The following is a 24,275-nucleotide window of genomic DNA, read 5'->3' as shown; positions in this document are numbered from 1 at the left end:
CAATGCAATTCAAACTGAATGAGAGAGCTACTTTTTTCTATATAGTGACCAGAGAGTACCTTTTTTGTGGCAGTAATGGATTTATAAGATTTTTGTGTCAATTGATTTAAAGAAACTTTATTAATTTGGAAGGAAATTCTCAATGCCAGCAGCCCATGACATGTATACATTTATTCCAAACAACACAGAATAACAATATATAGACAGAATAAATAGATAAACAGACAGTATCTTTAAAAATATATCTGAAAAAATGCTTGCTAAGACTGATACTGATGGCTAAAAAGGTGCTAAGGAGTGTATAAAAACAAAGTGCATAGAAATAAAGTGCATGAAATACATACAATGTGATGAGGTACCTTGATTCATAAGGTATTCAGTCAAAGTTTGCCAATGATATGCAGTATAATTACTCGGATAGAAAGTTTTATTTGCATGCTCAGATTTTATATTTTGGTTGTGAACGCAACCTGAGACCTGCCGTCTGTCGCTTCATGTGCAGTTAGACGTGACTGAGCTGCAGCGAACCCAGATGTTACTTGTACCTGAAACTTCTTTGGGAAGATTAACGTTTTTGACCTCCACCAAAAAGAGAAGGAAAAAAAAAAGAAGTTTTCACTCTCCTATATGTTTTCTATTCTTTCCTTAACTGTACTATAGCTTTGTTATTTGTGTCAGTAGCCTGCTAGCTTATTACGTTATTCTTATTAATGATTGATAAAAATAGATATAAAAAATATTGAAGTTTGAAAATGGATCCAGTAAACTTGACCTGTTGAGAACTGAAAGAGTGAATGGATATACTCCTGACTCAGTCCTTCATTTCTTCAGCTTCTTTTTGTATGTTAAATGCGGCTGCGACTCGCTCGTCTTTATCTTAAAAGTCATCTTAACCTGGGAGAAAAACGTTTTTTTTTCATTCACGACTCGAAGGCTTTCATCCACCGAAATTGCATAATCTTTTTCCTTTTAGATTGATGTAAAATGTTGTGAAAGAATCATCATATTAGAAGGAGTCATAAAATTACGCCGGTAGTAGAGTTGAGTTTTTTTGCTCTTCAGATTTATCCACCTGAACGCACAATCTGATTATGTCTTAAGACTGATTTCCTCCTCCTGCTCCTCCGCTCTCTAAACCAGTGTGAGACAGGAGAGTCGACGTCTTGGCTGCATTAAAACTCAGCAGCATAACTCGGGGTGTATGTGCTCAGGCCAAATTGTGTGTGTGTGTGTGTGTGTGTGTGATTGTGGATGTGTGTGTTTGTGGTGAGACCTTGACCTTGACTGCAGTCCCTAATAGAGGAGGCTGTTCTGTGAATGACTCAAACTCCCCCTGCCGTACAGTGGTATGTAGCAGCCCATAAAGCATGCTTAAGTCCCACTCTGGTTTCAGGGAGTGGAACGCCTGCCCCCCCCCCTCTTACCCCCCCCCCACTCCTCCTCCTCCTCTGCCCCAGCCCCCCTCCCCTCCATTCTGCCGCTGCCTAACCCCGCCCCTTCCTCACACTCTGAAATAGCCACGTCCTTGTCCCCAACACGGAGCGCAGTGTGAGTCGGGGTGTGTATATATGCGGCTGTGGTTGATTGAGGAGCAGATTGCTGGTGACAGGTCACACTGCGTTCCGTCCCTCCGACCCCCCCAGATTAGCGACCCAGAGCCCCCACCAACCACCCACCCACCCTTCACTGCCCGGGACCCCCACCTGTTAGGATCCCTCTACTGCTCAGATCTCTTCTTCTCGTACACATACACACATACACACACACACACACGCATGAGCAGAGGACAACCAGCGTTAACAGAATTCTCTTATTTGTCCGTCACTCACTCTGCGGGTGATAAAGGCCATTACGAGTCATTAAGGTGTGTGTGTGTGTGTGTGTGTGTGTGTGTGTGTGTGTGTGTGTGTGTGTGTGTGTGTGTGTGTGTGTGTGTGTGTTGTGTGTGTGTGTGTGTGTGTGTGTGTGTGTGTGTGTCTGTGTGTGTGTGTTGCCCAGCTAAGATGTGTGTGGGTTGAAAAGACTCCTGTCACAGCACGCTCTCATAATTGCCCTCTTAGCCAATTATCCCCCATTTAAAAGCAAGTCACCTGTTCTGCTCCCATGTCCACACACACACACACACACACACACACACACACACACACACACACACACACACACACAAAAACACATGCACACACACTAAATAAATAACATAGAAATTTACTATGGCATCGTTTTGTGTTCCTGAGTGAAATGTTTGTTTACTCTGTACATGCTGCATTGGTTCTTGTTGTCGTCATCCGAGTCCATTCATGCTGTTGTGTCTGACTCTGCTCCCTCCTTCAGATCCTGATGCACACCAAGGACATGGTTCAGAAGGTGAGTCGTTAAGATAGATAGATAGATAGATAGATAGATAGATAGATAGATAGATAGATAGATAGATAGATAGATAGATAGAGATACAGTGCAGCAGCAGCATTACACAGACACACAGTGACGATAACAACATATAGTATAAGAATATAAAGAATAAGATTATAAAAAACAAACTATACATAATAAAATAGCAAAATATAACAAGCTGTTGTCCATCTATTGACTTATGATCGGTTTATGTAATGTACAGGACAAATTGATTTGGAACAGAGCTGAACAGTTACCACAGGCCTGAGAATAATAAAGTTTATTTTAGTTGTCAGCAATTTATATTTAAGAAATTGTGACATGATTAAATTTAGATGAGTTAATGTCTATGCTCCAGTAAAGTCGGTTTATTTAAAAGTCTTCTTCTCCCTCTATAACTGTATTTCCTTTGTGACTTAGATGAATCTGGAAGTCATCTACGGAGACACAGACTCCATTATGATCAACACCAACAGCAAGTCTCTGGAGGAGGTCTACAAACTTGGCAATAAGGTAGTTTAGTGAAAGTCTTGGTTGTATTTTTTTCATGTACATTTCTTCTCCACAAGTTTCTACACTTGACATTTTTCACAAATGTTTATGTTGTGTTTATTACTCCCAGGTGAAGGCAGAAGTAAACAAGCTGTACAAACTGCTGGAGATTGACATCGACGGTGTGTTTAAGTCACTTTTACTGCTGAAAAAGAAGAAATACGCAGCCTTGGTTGTGGAGAACCATGGCGACGGACAGCACAGCGTCAAGCAGGAGCTCAAGGGTTTGGACATCGTCCGCAGGGATTGGTGTGATCTGGCCAAGGAATGTGGCAAGTACGTTAGAGCAAATAGACCTGCGGCTAATTTGGGTTAGCGCAGCAAGTTACACTCTATTGTATTTATTGAAGAACAAGACATATCAATAACTTTTTTTTTTTTTTTTTTGAGTGATAGATTTTACACCTCTTGCTTTTTCTCCTTTTGCAGCTATGTGATTGGTCAGATCTTGTCAGACCAGAGTCGTGATGTCATCGTGGAGAACATCCAGAAACACCTGGTGGAGGTGGGTGAACAGGTCGCGAGTGGAACCATCCCCCTCAACCAGTACGAGATCCACAAGGTGAGGACATGTGTGTCTGTATTTATCTAGAAAACCTTAAAGGGAGAGTTCAACATTTTGGCAAAGTGGCCCATTGCCATAATCCCTATAGTTTTCGGAGTAGGTTCATTACCTTTAATTGTCGGTGCAAGCTATTTTTAGAACGGCGGAGCAGAGCTGCTCAGAGCTACGCTACGGAGGCTCATGGGATTTCTTGGTTTCCCTCATCAAACTCATCGAATTCACAATCCAACAACTCCAAAACGATCTGGTGGACAAGTTGTGACCTGCACATTCACCACTCTATGAGATAATAACGGAACATTACGAGACAGAGTTGTTTTTCATTCATGCAAAACCGCTGATGCGCGTTCCCGTCGAGGGTAATTTTTCGGCAAGCAGTCTCTGCATTTGCCTCGAAAACAACAAAAGAAATCCCATTAGCCTCCGTAGCGTAGCTCTGAGCAGCTTGTGGCTCTGCTCCGCCGTTCAAAAAATAGCTTGCACCGACAATTAAAGGTAACGAACATACTGCTATGACTATAGGGATTATGGCAATGGGCCGATTTGCCAAAATGTTGAACTATCCCGTTAATATTCTATAGAAATCCCTGTCATGTGAATGTTGCTGTTGTTGTGGCCATATTTGGTGCAACTTACTATCAGGTAGTTCTAGTTTCAGTAGTTTAGTAGTTTCAGTAGTGTCTGTCTCATCACTCCTCTTTTCCTTACTCCTCCAGGCGCTGACTAAGGACCCTCAGGACTATCCAGACAAGAAGAGCCTTCCTCATGTCCATGTGGCTCTGTGGATCAACACACAGGGCGGTCGCCGCGTCAAAGCTGGAGATACTGTGTCTTACATCATTTGTAAGGTGTGTGTGACATTATATAATATCCTCACATGAGCCTGTATTCTCTTTTAATGTGTTACCACAATAGAAAAATCACAGATTGACAGTGAAACATCACACCTACAGTGAGATAATACAATCGAGCACTTAAACCCGTCCACGTCCTCCTTCCTCCTCTAGGACGGCTCTACCCTGGCAGCCAGTCAGAGAGCCTACGCCTTAGAGCAGCTCCAGAAGCAGGAGGGTCTCAGTCTAGACACTCAGTACTACCTGGCCCAGCAGGTCCACCCTGTGGTGTCTCGAATCTGCGATCCCATCGAGGGCATCGACAGCGTGCTCATAGCCACGTGGCTGGGTGAGTTAATTACAGGTTTGGAGAGGCTGTAAAAGACTGATTTTTATTGAGAGTGAACGGCCCTGTGCCACTCAGGTGTTAAATTATGACTTGAGGAATATCAGCCCGACTTGAAATGACAGAATTCAGGGGAAAAAAAGAGGAAAAAAGTCAAATGCTCAATTAAAGTATTTGATTAAAATTAAATGAGTGAAATGTCTTTAATTGGCGGTGTTGACCTCAGCTTACATAACACTGGATTCAGTGACTTAAACAGACTTCTCATTTGTAGTTTAAAGAAAATATAGTTCTCATACTGTTCTATACAGAGTAAATAAACACTGGCCATGAAGTATTTGTGGGGCACGGATTACTGTGCTGCTGATCTGTCCTGATACGTTAGCACTAGAATATAGTCTGTTGACAGCTGAGACAGCCAAACATAGGAACGTTGTCATACTTATAATATCACAACACAGAATAGATGTTTGATGTTTGTTGACTGGTTATAAATGTGTTGTGGTTTGGATGGGACTTTCCCCTTTATCAGACCTGTCTGTGCATAAACATGTCTTCAAATTCAACTCTGGATTTAAGTGAAAAATAAATTAGAACAGGTGAGAGACTGAAACCTGTTGTCCATCTCAGGCCTGGACCCGAGCCAGTTCAGGGCTCAGCAGCAGTACCAGAGAGAGGAGGAGGCTGACGGCACGCTGGGAGCTCCGGTCCAACTGACCGACGAGGAGCGCTACAAAGACTGCGAGAGGTTCACGTTCACCTGCCCTCAGTGTGGCACCGACAACATCTACGACAGCGTCTTCGAAGGAGCCGTAAGTTTAATTGTTTTATTGTTTATTAAGGATCGCCATTAGTAGTAGTAACCCGGTCGTCTTCCTGGGGTCCACAAGGAACAACACAAAATACACACAGGGAATCTCATCATCTTCAATATGTCATACATTGACAAATACAATTAATTCTAATACTCTAGGTACCTGATGTTAAAAAAGTTAAAACAAACATTTAATAATTTTCCATAAATCTAAAAATGAATTTCATCAAAGAAAACAAAATGGAACCACTCCTATACGGCCAAGTAAACATTTATAATCTAAAATAAGATTTAAGTTTCTTATTAAATACCTGTTAACTTTCAGTACAACAGAGATAAGTAAACAGACTGTACACAGAGGTCGCTGTCCTGCAAACGCTGCTCCTGCAAGATCCCCAGGGCCCTGAACAAAGTATAGAAAGTTGCATACATCCACTTCCTGCAGCCATGAAAAGTGTGTCTCCAAACATCTACACATATCGTATCAACAAACCGTGTGTTTGTCTGCTCTCTGTGTGACATTTGACAGGTATATCGATCAGTTTTCTAAATGATACACACAGCTCTCACAGCTATTCTGTGTCTGCGCAACACAATAGTTTGTAGTCAGTTGCAAGATTTAACAAATATCTTGTCACAGATTGAAGGAAAAATCAATTGATGCACTGTTAATTCTACAAGAACATTTTTCCCATTTCAGTCATTCATTTCTCTGAAACACACAAAATTCTGTCAATTTTTTTTTTTAGGTGCACCACTGTAGGGAGGAACATTGCAAACATATTTTTCTCCCTAGAGGAATAAAAATGTGCATTTAAATCCCAGACTTTACGTCATTCTGAAGTAAACGTTGCCAGAGCAGCACCAGAAAATATTATTTCTTAAAAGTCCACACTGTAAAAATCCTTTATAGATCTTAGGATTATATTTTAAACGCATTACAGTTACATAACAGTGGTTTAGTCTGCAGCAGAAGAAGAAGAAAAGTTGTGTAGAAAACAGAAAGAACCTACAGACTGAAACTTTCTTTTATCACTAATAGTTGTAATGGATTAATCAAGCAGAGACACCTACAAAGAGCATGAGAGTGGAAGGACGGTGTTTCCAAAGGCATTTCAGTCAAACTTGCTGTGAGGGATTCATGCCTCAGTCATCCTCTATATTGTGTCTCTGTCTGTATTTTTAGACAGCTGCCTGGCTCCAAGATGGACTCTGTTTTCATTGGCATAGTTCAGACTCCACAACTTGAAAAGCCTTTCCTTAACCCCTGCTGCTCTACGGTCACACACACACATACGCGCCGATATCCTACCATTTGTCAGGCCAAGGTCGTGTGTGTGTGTGTGTGTGTGTGTGTGTGTGTTATCAGCCTCTAATGAGGAGCAGGGCACACAGCTTTTTCTTGTCTGGACGGCGCTAATAAAGCTGACAACCCCTCTGTCTGCCGCTGGCACAGAGAAGGCGCATTAAATTAAAAAAAGGAGTATTACACACATGCTCCACAAAGGCATGATATCATTAAACACTTCAGCAGATACTCACACAAGAAGTACATTCAATGAACTTAATCAAATTCTTGCGCATATTTAAACAAAATAAATATTGGCAATGAAAAGGAACCTGTTGCTTAGATTAGTGTTGTGGACATTTTTCTGATTTCAGACTAAACTAAGCGGTGTTAATTCTCCACCATGCGTCAGAGCCTGGTATGCACACACACACACAGAGAAACTGATAAGACACTAAGTTAATTAGGGTGGCGAACGCGGTCTAACAGCTCAGTGAGAGGGGAGGACAGATGGGCCTTGACTCCACCACTGACACAGAGCCAGAGATGGTAGGAGGAGGCGGTGATGGAGGACAGACAGGGGAGGGAAAGTTGTTTGATGGAGGAGGGGGGAGAGGGGTGCAGAGGGAGAGAGAGAGAGAGAGAGAGAGGGATAAAAAGATGAAGTGTGAAGGAGAAAAAAGATCTGGATATAAAACCGCAGGATTCCCCCCCACCCTGAGTTCAGGTTTAATAGAGCGCTGGGTGTCCCACATCGGGGCTGTTATATCGAGACACGGTGAAAGCTGCACATTATCAGACCACGAAAACAGTCCAGGTAGACGGCTGACATTGAGAAAAAAAAAACCTTTTGAAATTGATTTACAGTTTTGGAGAAGAATATTTAAAGATGACAGTTGTTTGGGTCCTAGGCAACATGTAGATGAGCGACACCCTTTGAATTGCTATATTTGAACTTTTCTCATGAGTCTCAGAGAAACACGACTCTGGGTGTTTTCATACTTTGATCTAATTTCCCAGTCGTAAAATAACTGGCACGTAAGTGTCGGTTGTAAACTCGCCGGGGAGGAGTTCTGTTAACAAAATCAAGTTAGGAATGAAACAAGGGAGATAAAAGAAGAGGGGGAGGATATCATGGAGGGAGAAGAAGGGAGGCTGTCAGTTTGTGTCCAGAGCAAAAAAACTGGGAAGAACAAGACATGAAGAAGACGAGGAAAAGGAAGAGGGAGGCGTGATGGAGTTGGAAGGTTAATGCGTTTATATTAAAGGAGCCAAATGAGCTGATTGACTTGAACTGGCCTCAAAAATATGGTGTTTTTTTTTTTTCTTTTAATTTTCTCCTCCAAAAAAGAATGATGTAAGCAAACAAAAAGTCAGTGTGTGTGCTGAGTGGGGGGGTGTCACATGCATTCCTGTGTGTCATTGACTTCTCTGCAGAAACCTTTTTTCCCGCTATCAATGCGACAGTTAAATGGAGTTCAGGTTGAAAGGGAGCGAGTGTTTAAAGCTGTTATATTTAGTGTAATTGTTATGTGCTGTGGTTACTTTTTTCATTGCATTACCTATACGCCTTCCTGTCATGTGGACAATTCAGAGGTACCGAGGTCATTCTGACCTGTTTTCTTCAGGCTACAATAATGTTAAGATTTACTGGACCCAGGGGCGCTTTAAGCCCTCACACCTTCCACTTGAAGTGTTCTTTGTGGACCTTTAAAGGTAATGGCCACGTTTCTCTGTTACATAACTGCCTTTTTCTGATTCCCGGGTTAAAAACCACAGCTGTGATGAGTCCCTGTGCATATATTAAAGCCCAGGATGCTACATTCATGATGTCTGGTGTGAGAGAGAAATTTTAATTCTTGCACAGAGGCTGTAGTAAATGCCTCCCACTTAACAGTCATTGTAGCTAAGGATACAGAACAACAGACTTCATAGTGTGAAAACCTTTTAATCTATGTAAATTGGATTTACCTAAATTTGGAGCCAAATGCAAATGGATTTTGCAAAGGACAGCATTGTTCTCTGATCGTCTATGGGGTTGGGTACGGTATTTTTCATTTTTGATGCTAATATAATATAGTTAGAAGGGGATGTTTTGGGGCCCCTGGATGAGAAAGTGAAAATCCTGTTCTTTTTCTTTGTGGACAGTGTTGGATCACTGTGGCAGGAGCCTTTTGGAGGCTTGATCTGACATGAAACTTTTCCTGTTTAATCATGAATACAACAATCAAATCATGACACATCTTGCCAGTGTTTTTCCTCTTTGATTCATTGTTTCTTTTCCACCGCAGCTGAGACTCGTTGGGTGCTGTGTCTTCAGAGCCATTTCCCATGTCACACTGGTGGTTTCTTAGAAATGGAGTTGGCATAATTGAAACTAGATCCTATTACCTAAAAGGAACATTAAAAATATTATTAAAAACAAAGTTGAAATGGAAATAAAGATAAATTAGTTTGACAAAGAGGCTCTCTCACTTTGCATCCTAAATTTCAGTACCTTTAAAAACAGAGTTACTATCATTTTGATTAACAAAACATTGTTCAATGAAGAACTTGAACTTTATTTGTGCTAGAAAAGATTATTTCTGATACACATTTTGAAGGATATTAGTTTACACCATATTCACATCATTGTTTTAAACTCTGTTTTATTTTTTGAATTTTTTCACTTTCCTGCTTGGGGGTCATCAACTCTTTGCACCCTTCAGTTTTCAATAGATTTTATTTCCAACGTTCCCACTGCTTCCTGGATGTATTTGTATTCTGAATCAGACTGAAGAATTTTTTGTTTAGAGGCTCAAGTTGATCGTGTTGTTGTTTGTGTTTTAAGTGTCATCTGTTGTTTTCCTCAGATGTGACACATTAAATATTCTTTCTTGCAGGGTGCAAAGTTGGAGCCCAGCTTAATGCGATGTTGTCACATCCCGTGCGGGAGCCGCCCCATCGACTACGCTGTCAACATCAGCAACAAGCTTCTACTCGACATCCGTCGCCACATCAAAAAATACTACTCTGTGAGTATTTCTCTGTTTGTGACCATGAGTGGGGCTCCGCTAAATACACAGACACACACACATTTGTGCTTCTTCACCACCAGCAGGGACACAAATGGACTTCATTTAGATTTAATTAGATGTGTAATGCTGCAACTGCTGCAAACAGATGAGTCCCTCCACTCTATTTTTTATTTGTTTGCTCCAATGTACAATTTAGATGAACCGAGGTTGCTAATACACTTTTATATGCAACATATGTCTCATTGGATCAGATTGGCTCATAGATGGCTCGATATATAGTTTATTCACCCCCTTGGTGAAATCCAGTAATTCATAGTGAATGTAAAAAGGACTGTGTGTCGGCTCCAAGTGTTAGATCAAACACTGTTTTTTTCCCCACACCATTAGCAAGCAACTCGTTCCTAAAGAAATTAATGCTGGCTCAAGTAGTCAGAGAAACTGAGCTGTATGTGATGAAATTGTCAAAACTTGTGAAAATTGACCTTCCACAGAGTGTCTATAAAATGGATGGACTGTATTTAACACAATGGGGGGATGCAATAGATGCAGTGATGGTAAGAGAAGCCATCAAAAGGATGTTGGACGAAAGATGAGGGAAACCTCAGCAGGGCACTGCGCTGACATTTTCAACCAAAGAGCACATTACGCTTGCAAAATGAAAAGACCACCAGAAAGATTTATAGCAGCATGATCCATGAAAATACTTAATTGCACATTCTTACTTTGAATACCACGTTTTACATGCACTCTGTTGGTTTCCTTGGATGGTAAAGCAAAATTTAAGCCATCTAAAAAAAGGGCGGCTTATTGAAGATTCAGCAAAAACTAAGGATTTAACTCTTGACTTTAAAGATTAAGGAGATAGAGATTGAATCATTATTATTTACACTAAACACAAGCTTTACAGGTTCTACAATTAGATGATTAGACAATCTGTCAATGGTATATTAATCATCAAGGATTTTGATCATTGATAAGTCCCTGAAAAAAATCTAAACACCTCCTTGTTCTTAATTGCTGATTCGCTCCAGTTTGGTTCAAACCTTCATTTCCATCCAAGGATGAACTGATGGGGATTTGGTCACAAACCACAACACAAATAAGACAGAAGTTTTACAGGATTAAATGATGATATGTCGGGATATTTTATATCCTAAAAGTCAAAGGTCGGCTTGACTGGTTGGTAAGAGGCAAACAACTGTGAGGTTGTAATTCGGGGGTTTTCTCCTTAAATAAAGTCCAGACGGTCCAGAGGCTGGAAGTTGCTATGGACATTCGAACTCAGGCTCTGAAAGTTCAGGCGAAGGGTCACACCTTTGTTGACCTGCATTAGCATAACGTAAACTTTAACCTAATGCTAGTTGAGTAGCTGACTGGCTAACATCAAGCCCAAACCGTTATTTCTTCTTTTTTTTTAAATGTATCTTTCTGTATCTGTAAGGCCAACGTTTTGGTTGTTTTGTTTGTCCTTTTAACAGTAAATAATATGCAAGTAAGAAGAAAGTGTGCGGGAGTTTCTTCGCCACCTCCTCCTCCGACGCACTTTTCTGTCAACAGGTGTGCAAAAGTATTTCCACTGCAAAGTATCTTTCTTAAAAAGACATAATGTTAGGCTACATCGTACACAAATTGATGTATTTTGCTGACTATCTCTCAGGTGGTATAAGTATTTCTTTCTGCACAGCATGTGTAAGTGTGTGAATGAGGCAGGGAGCTCAAAGTACAAGTCTACAATATTAACACAATACAAGTTTATAAAACCGAGTTTACAGCTGCAAAAAAAGGTGTTTTCAAGTTCAGCTTTTTGTCCGAGGTTAATTTTCAGTAACAAGTTGTCACTGTAGGCGACGCCTGACGAGCAGCTTGGGAGTGAATTAAACTGGATTCCTGTGTTGTCTTTGTAGAGGGCTCTCTCTCTCTCTCTCTCTCGTCCTGGTAGCTTCTAACACCTTGTTCTTGAGAGAGAGGAATGCGCTGTCTGTGAAAAAAGTGTGTGTATGTGTGTGAGAGACGGGCTTACTCTCCCACAGTGCTGAACAGAAATCAATTAGTGTGGTGAATGTGTGGGGAGCGAGTCCCCCTCAACCCCTTTGTCACGATGTGTGAAACAGCTGCTACCACTGAATACTTACACCTCACACAGCAACACATACACACACACACGCACAGCAACACACACACACACATACACACACACCACTGGAGGCTGAACAGCAGTGGACAGAGCACACACAGCGGTGCAATGAAGAGGGGTAATATTGTGTAATTAAGGATTCCTTTCAGGCCGAGGGAGAGTTCAAATAGAGCTGTTTGTCTGGGCAGATAGAGTGAAAGCTCTGCACCTCTGTGTGTGTGTGTGTCTCTGTGTGTGTGCGTGTGATGTGTGTGTGTGTACATGAATGTTGGCGTCCTGAGCTAAAACCACTGAGACATTAATCATTAGTAATGTCGCCCCCCAATCCCCACCATTATCAATAAACCAGCGCCCTGAGAATGGGCAAACACTTCTTCACTCCTTGCTCTCCCTCCCTCCCTCCCTCCTTCCCTCACCCACACACACATAAACACACACATGCACACACACACACTCAGTTGTCATCCTCTCCTCCTCTCGTCCCACTGTCTTTGGCAAAATGAGAGATTCGCTTGTTTCCTGAACCACCCAATTCTTCTTTTTTCTTTTTTTTCTTTCTTTTTTTTTAAAAAAACCCCTCCCATCTAACCACCGTTGCCATGGCATTTAACAAATTATTGCAATTACCCTCGTCATGCAGGTCGCCCCTGGAAACGGGCTGAGGGGCAAGAGAAGAAAGGGGGAGGGAGAGAGAAAGGGTGAATGAAGACCAGAGAAGGTGATAATCCTGTTTTGAACAAAAGGTCAAATTGTTGAATAGAGAAGCTTTGATTAAGCGGAGGAGGTACAAAGTGGAACCGTTTGAGCTTTATTCACTCTGTGTGTGTGTGTGTGTGTGTGTGTGTGTGTGTGTGTGTCAGAGTATGTGCATGTGTGTCTCTGAGTGTGTGTTTGTGAAGTAGACCGATCTTAGGTCTATTCACATTAAAGCTGGAAGTGTTGACTGCTGAAGCACAAAAAACAGTTAGAGCTCTCTCTCTCTCTCTCGTGTGTGTGTGCATGTATTTGTGTGTGTGTGTCAGTGCATGTGCGTGCGTGGTGCAGGTGGATTCCTCTGCCACTGGCTGACTCCTGAGTCATGTCAAAGCTTCTCCACTTTAACAGTAGAGCTGAACTGATTGCTTCATTCATCTATCAACTGATCAACAAAGCATCAATATCCAACTATTTTGATTATTGTTTATTTGCAGTGACCTAAAGAGGAAATATGCAAGTCCGGTCGCTTTCCGCTGTTTTGCTAACCCTCCTCCTGGCCATGTGCATTTGTTTACGATCTAAGAAATCAATCAATAGAGCAGTAGATAGCATTATTTATCAGATACGATGTTACGACGTGTTTATTTGTGTAGTTTCGTCCGTTATAAACAAGAGATTACAGGTTATGGGGCACGTTTCGTGTCGCGTTGCCGCAGAGACGAGAGCTGGGACACCAGGGCGGTGGTCCCGATCTTGCAAAGTTGTTTTTCAGCCAAGAGATGCAATAAGTGACACACACGTGGAAGGCAACTCAGAGAGTCTCATTCTCCCTTGTAACAAGTTAAGCCATTTATTTAACCATCACAATTACTCCAAAGCTGTTTAATGTAGCATAGTTAAGCTACAAATCCTGCACAGTTCCTCTCTAAGTCTGACTTTGACTTTTTCATTGGTTGTTTCAAGTGATGAGGTGTCGGCTTCACCTTTAGGAGGTTTTGAAGTTAATTTTTCTTTATTTGGACATGTTTTAAAAAACAAATTGATCGATTGATTCATTGAGAAAATGTCCAGTCGGCTTATAAGAAAATGGTAGCTGCAGCTCTAAGTACCGGCAGCTGACCTTTGACCTTTTGTTGTTTAATGTTTTAGTCACTATTCTGTTGTAAATTAGTGAAAAGAGCCGATCATAAGTTCAGTATCTATTTGAGTGGATGTTCTGCCTTAATAATAATTCAAAGAACTAATAGATCATCAAATTGTGACTGATCGGCTCCTTGATTATGAAGTGATGGTTTAAATTAAATGCTGATTGGCTGCACTGGTGAGAGTGTCAGAACCAGCAGCAACAAGACCAAAGAATTAACTCTTAAAAATGCATTGATGCAGCTTTTGTACACAACTACAGAGATAGGAGGAGGTTGTTAAAGAATCAGAGCCCGAATGATGAGACTGTAACAGTCGAGAGGAGGCGGAAGAGACGAGTGTTAAAAAAAAAAAAAAAAAAAAAAAAAGCGAACAGACAAAGAAGGAGAAGAAGAGAGAGGGTACATTTCGTGGTGGGCCCTGTCGTGGCCTGGTCTTGCCTCTGTTTGGTTAAATTATGTGGAACTCATTTGACGTCTACATTCAATGTGTCAGATATCCACTGCTATAATTATGCAATTATGAGCCTTTATTCTCTCACGTCCGAGTGTACACCGCCACCCCCCACCCTCGCTCCGGCGAAATGCCTCAATTAGATTTTTTTTTTTTTCCTTCCTGCCTCACTCCTCATGTGCTCCTTGTTTTTAGTCCTTTCTGTATAGCTCACACAGGTCCACTGCACTTAATCTGAACTTATTTTCTATATTGAGTGTGTGTCTGTGTGTTGGGTGGAGGGGTGTTGAGTCACAGGAGGGCATTGTGGGTAGTTTTTCTTCCTCTGAGCTCTTCTCAGTTGTGCATGTGTGTTTTGGGGCAGTTGTATCTTTAATCTGTGTCCTATTAATTCAGTTAAACGCATGTGAATGGGAAGTGATTAATGGTGGATGTATGTATCTGTGTGTGTGTCTGTGTGTGTGTGTGAGTCTCATGGGAATAACAGTGTGTGCCGAGGCCTGTGTCATAAGAAACACACAAAAACATGATGGAGATCAAACAGCGCCCGCTCTCACACACCTTATCTCTCACCTCCATGAGCCATTGTCCCGGGCATGTCTTTATCAGAGACGGTGGAGCAGTCTCATTTCCCATGGTGCTCGGCTCTTTGTACCAGCTCGATCGAGGTGTTTAGATAATTAGTTGTGGAGCAAGGGGTTGTGGGTAAAACTGTGAACTCTGGGACTTTGTAAATTGATTTGGGACGTATGTGTATGCTTTTTGTTGAACGTGTGTGTTTGGTTTTCATTTAGAGGAGATTGGTGATGGAGTGTGTGTGGTCCAGGTATTAGTGGACCTAAATCTATTTACGTAGTCACATTATTAGGACGTGCCCTGTCCTCTATAGGGACAAAAAACATGTCATTAAATTTTAAATTGAATGTGAAGCTTTTAAGTTGGGACAAAGTTAGGTTTAGGTGAAGAGGTGACATCCTGCCAAACCACACAATAAAACCACATGGTTATCACAAAGATCAGCTCTGTGTGTGATTAACAGGCCGACCACTGCTCTTGCGCCGTGGTCGAACTGGCATTTAACCTCAAAATGAAATAAACAGAGCAAATCTACCTCAGATCTCAGAGCAGTGGACGGTTTATCTGCAGGTATTTATCCAGAGATCACATGTCGACTTGTTGCTGTGAGATCCACTCAGATGGTTCTGATGACCCAGGGTTGTTGTCAGTTTAGATAGATAGATAGATAGATAGATAGATAGATAGATAGATAGATAGATAGATAGATAGATAGATAGATAGATAGATAGATAGATAGATAGATATAAAACTTTATTGATCCCCAAGGGGAAACTACTTTGCCACCAGTAAAAACACATACATCCACTTAACAAACAATACAAACATACCATTGCACAAAAACAGCTGTATTGACATGATTAGGACAGAGTACTAAAACACTGATAACGACCAACACTAAGAAGACACATACAATAAACCATTCATTTAGCCAAAAGTTTGGAAATAAAATAGTCAGAAGAACGCAGCTCAAATGCTAAAATGCTCACTTCACAGTTTAAATGATGAAAAAAACCTGCAAGAAACTACCGGTAATAAATCAAATCAACAATCCTGAACATCAAAGCTACTAAATTTGATATTTACAACAGTCAAGACGTGAGTCCAAGTGAGATTTAGTGGCAGAGGTTTAATATTTCTCATTACTCACTGTCACCGTACAGGTTGTAAACAATTGTGCAGATGACAATGGAGGGAAGATTACAGTGTCCAGTTGTGTTAAAGGGGCACAATACTCATCCACATTCACTCCGCAGTGTAATTGCTTTAATGCCATTTAGTTGATTTGGATCTGTTTGTACAGAATTGAGACTATGTTTGTGTTGATCAGTGTCAGAGTTTAATTACACTGTTTATTCAATATTGTAAAGCGAGGGAGACCAAGCGGGGTTGTTGGGTTTTTTTTCTTTTCATTTATTTGTATTTATTTATTTTTTATTTGAATCACAGGCACACAACATGTCACCTGAGACACTGATACAGGTGACCCTCTCCTGTAATCAGCGACAGTTTATCCCAGTTCGCTCTGCCAGTGAAAGGTTCCTACACCGTGGAGGAAAAAGAAAAAAGATTTATATACTGTAGAGTTGGCTGTAAAGAAAAAAACAAACAAAACGATAATCTTCATTATTTCTTTTCTAGTTGTTGCTCAGAACTAATCAAGACACGAGACAAAGGCGAACACAAAAATCAATGAGAGAGACAGTGAATGTGTGAGGGGGATGTGGATGGAAAGACAGGTGCAGCGGTTTTTCGGGGGGTTTATTTTGAGAGAAAGAAAGGAAGGAAGGGAAGGATAGATAGAGGAAAGAAGCAAAGGCTTTGATAGCGGTGGGTCTTATGCTCTGTCATTAGTTGGGCATTAACCCCCTCCCCTTTAAACCCACTTAGTAATGACAGGGCATAAGAAGCAGAGGAGGAGGAGGGGTCTGGAAGAATACGGGGAGATTGAGAGGGTTAGACCACAGCACCTGCCCAGGGTCACTACCTCACCCCGGGGGGTCCTAACTACTGCCGTTTTGGCTGTCTGCTGCTCTGCCTGTCTGACAAGTGCAGGACCACGACACACAGCAGCTGAGGAGGATACATTCAAATGTAAAGACAGAGCGAGGAGGAGGAGTGTGTGTGTGTGTGTGCAAAGTCAGATGTCAACCTCCGTCCTTTTTTTTAAAAAATGTTTTTCTGCAGTTGTTTGTGTTTTTGTCGCTCCTGTTTTTACTTTTCTCGTCAGCGTTGTGCAGAATTAAAGCGGCTAAATGGAAGCGACAATTTTCAGCAAAATTTCCCCATTACCAGAAACAGTTCCACAACAAAAGTTTGTTTTGTTGATGTTGTTATTGTCAATGTTTACGAAAAACCTTTATTGACAAAATAAATGCTAACATGAGCACGTTTGATGACTAAGTTTATGTAATGTACTTTTCGATGCCATATGGTGTGTTTGTGTGTGTGAGTTTTGAGACATTTACATCAGGGATGTCTTTTGGACTTTAAAAACCTGGAATTGCAGTGATGGAAATTCACAGAGTTTGATAAATGCTCTGAAAACCATTGAATTGAAATTGACAAATGGGTTACAGTATAACTTAAAGCAATTGATTTCAAGCGTTTTGTTTGTTCTTCAGAGCAGACAAAACCCCGGGAGCAACCACAACGCTCACAGATAAACAACCCACAATGGAGCATTATTATTGATCGTGGATGTGTTGCCACTTTTTAAATCCATCCTGGATAGATTTATTGAGGATACATCATTACCTGTTTATCTGTCCATAATGTTTCTGATGAATCATTTGGTCCATAAAGCCTTGAAATACAAAAAAAAAATGTCCATCACATTTTCTACGGAGCAACAACACCTTCAATTGTCTTGTTTCATGTAAACAATATATTCACGTTTACACAGGTTTATAAAAGCAGCAAAACTCACGTGAGAAGCTTTTAATTTGAAACGTAACGTGACGAGTCGCTTGATTTTGAAGTTTAAGAGTGAGTGTAAATAAAACTTCTGCTGTGTCTCCTACAGGGCTGGTTGGTGTGTGAGGACCAGGCCTGTCAGAACAGGACCAGACGTTTGCCCATCGCCTTCTCCCGCCACGGACCCATCTGCCCCGCCTGCACCAGAGCCACTCTCAGACCTGAGGTAACACACACACATACACAGCTTTGCATTCCCTTACAGTGCAAGAGAAAATACACACTCTCTTGTCTGGCCAACACACACACAGTTGAATTGTGTAGGGTTTGTCCAGGTGATGGTGCTATGGAGCTGGAGTCTCCCCTCCTCTCCTATGTGCTGTACATCTCTGCTCGTTAGTATCACGTTACACTGTATATACCCTCGGATCAAAGCGATACTCTCTTTGTCTTCCAGCGCGAGTGCGAGTGTGTACGTTTGATGTTGCGTCCTTACACACACACACATACGAACATACACATACACAGGCGCTCGCTGTCGTGCGTTCGAAGGCACTAAGAGCTGGACGGTAGTTTAGCCATTAAAAGCATCTGTCTGTCTCGCTCTTGTAGCTGCCTTATGAACACTTTGTTAGCTTGACCACTGGATTTAAAAAGAAACACTCTCCCTTTCAATTTGAGCGTGACGGTTCAATCTATTTTTTTTTTTTTTTCTGTCTCTGTCCCATTCCGACCATTCCTGTCTCAACCCTTTGCCTTAACTCTCTCCTGTCAATTTTTTTATCTTGTGCGCTCTGCTCCTATCTGTCCCCTCTGGCTGCTTTGCTGTGTCTGGCTCTGTGTCGACAGGTTGTAAACCAGAAGGCCAATTTCTGCTGTCACTGTAGCCACTTAGGCGGCCATTGCTGTGCCTGAAGGGCCGCGGCACTTTAAACTGTGGGCTGAATAAAACATTTAACTCTCTGTGCTCACTCATGCCACCCTTTCACTACCCCTAAAACCTGCAGCCTGGCTTCATTTTACCTGGTTTGACTCCCTACTCTATCATTACGTAGTCTTTTTATGCACATCTCTGGGGTACGGGTGATGACGGTGATGACAACAGACTTAACCAACAACAGTACAAAGTGCTTTGCGTTAACGTAGGGAAAAGTGTAAATAAAGTAAACGGGATACAAAGTAAAACCTAGTAAAATCTAGACCACAACGTTTGTTTAACTTAGCATATTTTTTGAAAGTTGTCCTGCTTCAGCAAAGTGGATGCATGTGAAAATATTTACTTTACTCTGAGGTAAGATTAAATTGAGAAAGATAAGATAAATATGTTCACAATGAGACTCACTTTACAAATATGGGTCTGATTATTGATAAATGCATATGAATTTTTGCCAATTTAAAAAACTGGTAGTTGGTATTGATTATTAAATGGATCTGTTATAACCTGTCAATGCCATGTGCTGGGTACAGGTAGTGATAGGAGGGAATAAACAAACAGATAACATGCAGTGTTTTAAACTGTAAAGCTGCTCTGCAGAAACAGGGAGGACAGGGAGTGTGTTTTTCAGTGGCGCTCATGTCTTAAATTCAACTTGTGTGACATTTAAGCTCAGAACAAGCTTTGAAATCAATCGTTTAGGTGGCAGGGGCGGGAATACAGGACGCTCATCTTACTTGTTGGCTTTATCCACCATCGTCACACCGACTGAGAGCAGGACATAACCAAATATCTGACTGCTCGTGTCAGACTGGACTTGATACAACCAGGTGTTGTTGTGTTTCTTCTCTTGTTTCCGCCTATAGTGTACATAGCAACTACATATTGTCTAAATATTAAGTCGGGGAATTTCAACAATCAACAAATGAAATGTCAAAAATAAAAGACAGACCATTTTAATGGGTGAAAAATACAAATGAAATGATTTGCCGTACTAAAGCATGCATCTTATGCCTTCAGCAAGACATTTAAACACTCATAACTGCAGCTGACCCTGACCTTTGACCTCTACCTGAGAAGAATTGGGTATGAGGTGATTTCATATTAGGCTAACACTGACTTTTTTCTTTTTTTTTTTTAAGTATTGGGTAACATTGTTTTCTGAATCATGCTATTGCATAGTGATTAATAGCCCAGCAGCTTACATATTAAATTGCTGCCAATTATGCAAAGTACTCAAGAGGCCATTCATGGCTATTTGAGCTGGGGGTAGACAGACCGGGCTCCAACAAGAAGAGGAGATGATGAGGCATCCACCAGTTACTGCTGAGAGGTTGCTGCTTCTCCTTCTCCTTCTTTATTTTCTTCTTTTTTAGTTTATAGGTTGGAAACACCATCAGATTTCTGTGCTTTAGCTTCATTCCGTTCGTGCTTTTATATCCGCCAGTCATCATATCTTATTACGTTGATATCAGCACCGGCCATAAAGACAATCAGGGTTTTTTTTGCCTTTTGTGTAAGCGACACTGAAAACGTTGTGTTTGTGGCAGAGCATCTGTGAAGGAAGGCGCTTCTTGTTTGTGACTCGGCGTTCCCTTTTTTCCTCTCTTGCATCATGGTACATTTACCATCGCCGTGGGTTGCTGCCTCTCCTCTCTTCACCTCCATCCATCCATCTCTCTCTCTATCTCTCTCTCGCTCTGCCTCTTTTCTTTCTCTCCCTCCCTCCCTCCCTCTCTCTCACTGGACACAGATTCAGAGCGTGATCTGATCTCCATGTAATGGGAGAGTAATAGGCACTCTGCCTTGATTGGTTGGTAATTTGGGGGAGTTATGCACAGGTGCAATTTGTAATATTTTCAGTAAATTAAATTTCTTTCTCTTCCTCTATCCCTCGCTCTACAGCTCTCTCCCTCTCTCCTCTCCCTCCCTTCACAGTGCTTAACTCAAATAGGGTGCTTTTTTCTCACCCTGTCCTAACTTTCCCTTTCTTCCCCCCTTTTATTCAACGCTTTCTTCCCGTGCTCCTTTTCTTTTCATTTTCTTTCTCTCTCCTCCCTCCCTCCTTAGCTCTTACACCCATTCTCTCTTCTCCTGGCTTGCTCTTTCTCTCCTCCTCTCACCCTCCCTTTCTGTCTCTCTCTTTTTCTCTCCTCGTTTTATTGATGTACGCTCAGGCGCCCATTAGAGCTCCCTTTTTCCCTCTAGTGGAAATTGCAGCATGTTAATTTTCACACAAATTACGGCAATAGCAGGTATCTCTATTTGATACATTATAGCGGGAGCAATCAGAGATAATTGAGTGCCTTTCAGAGGGAGACGGCTGCATTCACTGCCGGCTCAAAGCTGCCCCATTATCGCCTAATCGCTCTTTAAACACTGAATTTTGCCGAACAAAAATTCTTGTCATAATTTTGCTTAAGTGTATTTGGAAATCACAGTCCTTTGAGTGAGGATAATTGAAATCAAATCCCTTTCACTGGAGCTGACATTTCTACATTTCCCCCCAATTGAAATTAATTTCAAAAATTGAGCATGAATATCTTCAAATAGCAGGCAATTATGCCTTTCAATGGGGAGAAATTACCGGTGCTGAATCGTTGGAGGCTTGCGGGCGAGAGCACCAGTTAAATGCCTTTGTTTCCTGCCGTGTTTGCCTAGTAAAGATTTACATATATTGACTCATTATGGTGTCTTGTGAAGCTGATCGGCGTGACTACCACAACTGGCAATAATGCTCATCGCATCTAAAAAGCTCAAGAGTTTTAAAGCCTTGTGGCCTCACAGCTGAGGGAAAATGTATGTTTGTTTCTCTCCATCTCCCTCCCTGTTTCACTCCCTCTCTCTTTCTGCAGCTGCGGTTGTGTAAGGGCTCGGGGCTTGGAGTTTTTTTATTTTATTTTTTTACAACGCGTGTTTGCAGCTTAGCCGGAGTATAGAGTATAGAGAAAAGTGTGTAATGCCGGGGCCTTGTTTGTGTCACCGGCGCCGCGATAGTTTTCCTCCAAGTCATATATGTGTCACGGTGTTGAATAGTCGAAGTCTTTCAGCAGTTTGCACACTTTCCATCCTCCTTAAACTCTGTTGGGCCTGCTGCACTGTCACCCCCCACACACACACTCAGACATATTGTCTGACTGACTGCCTTTTCATTAACTGCTCCAGCGCTGCACCTGAGCCACGGTATAGTGCACAAAAAGTTCTTTGGAGGTCGGGCGCATGTGTCTTAGCGGCTGCATGTGTGTCCCCTAAAAGGCAGAGACGAGTGTTTTTAAGGCTCTGAGAAAGTCCTGAGTGCTGGTTTTATTGTGCGCGCCATTTTAGACTGTTGCTCTGCTATTTGAATCAATTTGTAAGATTTAGCTTTCTTTTCTTATTTCTTACTTTTTTCCTTTATTCTATACATCCTGTCTCCATCCCCATCTTTCTTTTCTCGCATCTCCCTCTGCCTTTAGGCTTAACTGTGTTTGTGCATGTGTACACACGCAAAGGGGGAGATATGTGTGTGTGTGTGTGTGTCAGGAGGGGGAGCCAGTCGGGGAAGAGGGAGGCAAAGGAGCAAAGGGGTACGAGGTGGGGGCTGGGGGGTCCTACGCTCCCGGGAGAGAGGCAATTTCACAGCTGGTTTGCTCCTTAGGCAGTCAGGCTGAAAATGCTGCAGATTTGTGGAGCAAATTGAAATGGTGTCAGTGCAGGAACAAAGCACCGAGCTGAATGACGAGGTAGGCGTGTGTGTGTGTGTGTGTGTGTGTGTGTGTGTGTGTGTGTGTGTGTGTGTGTGTGAGGGAGAGAGTGAGGTGGGGTTGAGGGGCTCTAAATTCAATAACAACCCTGTAACATTTTGGCCACGCCTTTCTGACACCTGTCAATCAATCAGTATGCAGCGACTGGACCGCCCACAATCAGTATTATATTGTTAGAAGAATGTGCGGCCGTGTGTGTGTATGTATGTGTGTGTGCGTGCAGATGTGTGTGTGTGTGTGTGTGTGTGTGTGTGTGTTTTATTTTCAAGAGGAAGAAGTGGTGTGCGGTGTTTGTGCCGACCGAGCTTTTCAACCTTGGCAACCGTAACCGAGGCTCCATTATGGGATGTGCATGGTTTGGTTGTTGACTAGACAGTGCATCAACGGTCAACAGCTGTGCGTGCCATGTGGGCAGCCATAGAAAGCCATTAAACACTCACACACACATGCACACACACACACACATACATGCACGCGCACACACACACACACATTCTCATTCAGCCACTTGCTCATATTCACACATCCCATAGTTTACATTTAGTTGCATTAGATAGTCTTGCCACTTGATTATGCCACAGCAGTAAAAACTGAAATTACAATTACGCACATTGCCGATTGGCAGGTATAATGGGCACACACACAAGCGCTTCACTTCAGTCACAGACACACACACACACACACACAGATACTGACACACAGGAATTATCAGGGGATTCTTCCTGGTGGTAATAATAAAGCACTCGGCGCACACCTGATGGCAGTGTGGGGTCGGGGCTTAGCGTGCCCTCTCCAGCGTAGCAGGGAAATGACGAGCCAATAACTGCAATTAAACATGCAGTATAATGGCTAATCAAATTGACAGCCTCGGCTGTTCGCATGCCTCTCTCACAATGGCTTATCACAACAAACTATTATGAGGGAGGGTATTTCAGGCCCGATCCCCTCTTTTCTCTCTCTCTCTCTTCCTCACTGTCTGTGATTCTCTCCATCTCTCTGTTCTTTCTGTATCTTTACCCTTTTCTCTCTTTTGCTCTTTTTTTCCCTCTCTCTTCTTTCCCTCCCACCTCTCCCTCTCTCTTGCTCATCCTCTCTGTCTCTCTCTCTCTCCCTCTGGCAGGCTGTCGTGTGGCTTCAGTTAATTGCAGTGGAGATTAACAAAGCAAGCAAATTTGTTTTCTTGCTGTACTGTGTCACACAGAGGAAGGGAGATGTTTTCAGGCAGATACAGTCCCACGAGCGAAGTGCACGTCCAATCGACACAGTCTCAAACTGATAAACCCGGTTTATTCAGCTGTTTGGACGCTTTTACGCCCCGTCATGATCCTGACATGATCTGTGCTAAATAACAGGAAGTGATAATAACCTTTGTATACTGTAAGGGGATAAAGTGGATTAGTAGCCGCGTTGGTTTGTTAACTGTATCCAGCAAGTGGTGTCGTACTGTGTTTTTCTCTTCAATGAAATCAAAGCAAATGAGTAAAGTCTCTCATGTGTTGACTTTAATTATTCATTAATCAGCCAAATATTTTCTTAATTAATCTTTTCTCTGATAGATGTGAGGTAAACTGCCTTCGCAGCCTCCTCAGGCCTAAAATGGCACTTTCCTGCTATATCAAGTTATAAAAAGCGATCATTTTCCAGGTTGGAGAAAGTGGACTCAGAACAAATGTGTCACTTTTGGTTGTCAAAACGCGAATTTGATTTACCATCGTTTTACTTCTACATGCATGAGTTTGTACAGGTTGGTGAAAACAAGTTTGCTGCAAAGGACAAATAAATCTGAATCTGAACTCACACTTCTAGCCTTGTCTGACTTTAAGACAGACGTGTAATTCTCCTATTATATATTTAAAAGTTTGTTAACATGGGAA

The 24,275-nt window shown here is 42.0% G+C and overlaps 1 protein-coding gene across 4 annotated transcripts in view; it reads left to right on the top strand.

The window, feature by feature from the left end:
* The window catches only part of pola1 (polymerase (DNA directed), alpha 1), a 52,555-nt gene that overhangs the window by 18,464 nt on the left and 9,816 nt on the right, over positions 1–24,275 (top strand). For all 4 annotated transcript variants that reach the window (XM_085764032.1, XM_085764033.1, XM_085764031.1 and 1 more), the window contains exons 27-35: positions 2,332–2,364; positions 2,812–2,904; positions 3,014–3,219; positions 3,373–3,505; positions 4,225–4,356; positions 4,516–4,690; positions 5,318–5,499; positions 9,672–9,803; positions 17,834–17,950. In XM_085764032.1, coding sequence (XP_085620158.1) covers positions 2,332–2,364; positions 2,812–2,904; positions 3,014–3,219; positions 3,373–3,505; positions 4,225–4,356; positions 4,516–4,690; positions 5,318–5,499; positions 9,672–9,803; positions 17,834–17,950 — 1,203 coding nt within the window. The remainder of the gene's footprint in view (positions 1–2,331; positions 2,365–2,811; positions 2,905–3,013; positions 3,220–3,372; positions 3,506–4,224; positions 4,357–4,515; positions 4,691–5,317; positions 5,500–9,671; positions 9,804–17,833; positions 17,951–24,275) is intronic.

This window comes from Trachurus japonicus, chromosome 20, assembly GCF_045865225.1.
Source record: "Trachurus japonicus isolate A0001 chromosome 20, Traja_1.0".
Taxonomy (NCBI): domain Eukaryota; kingdom Metazoa; phylum Chordata; class Actinopteri; order Carangiformes; family Carangidae; genus Trachurus; species Trachurus japonicus.
The sequence above is the reverse complement of the archived record's forward strand: the minus strand, read 5'-3'. Positions and strand labels throughout refer to the sequence as shown.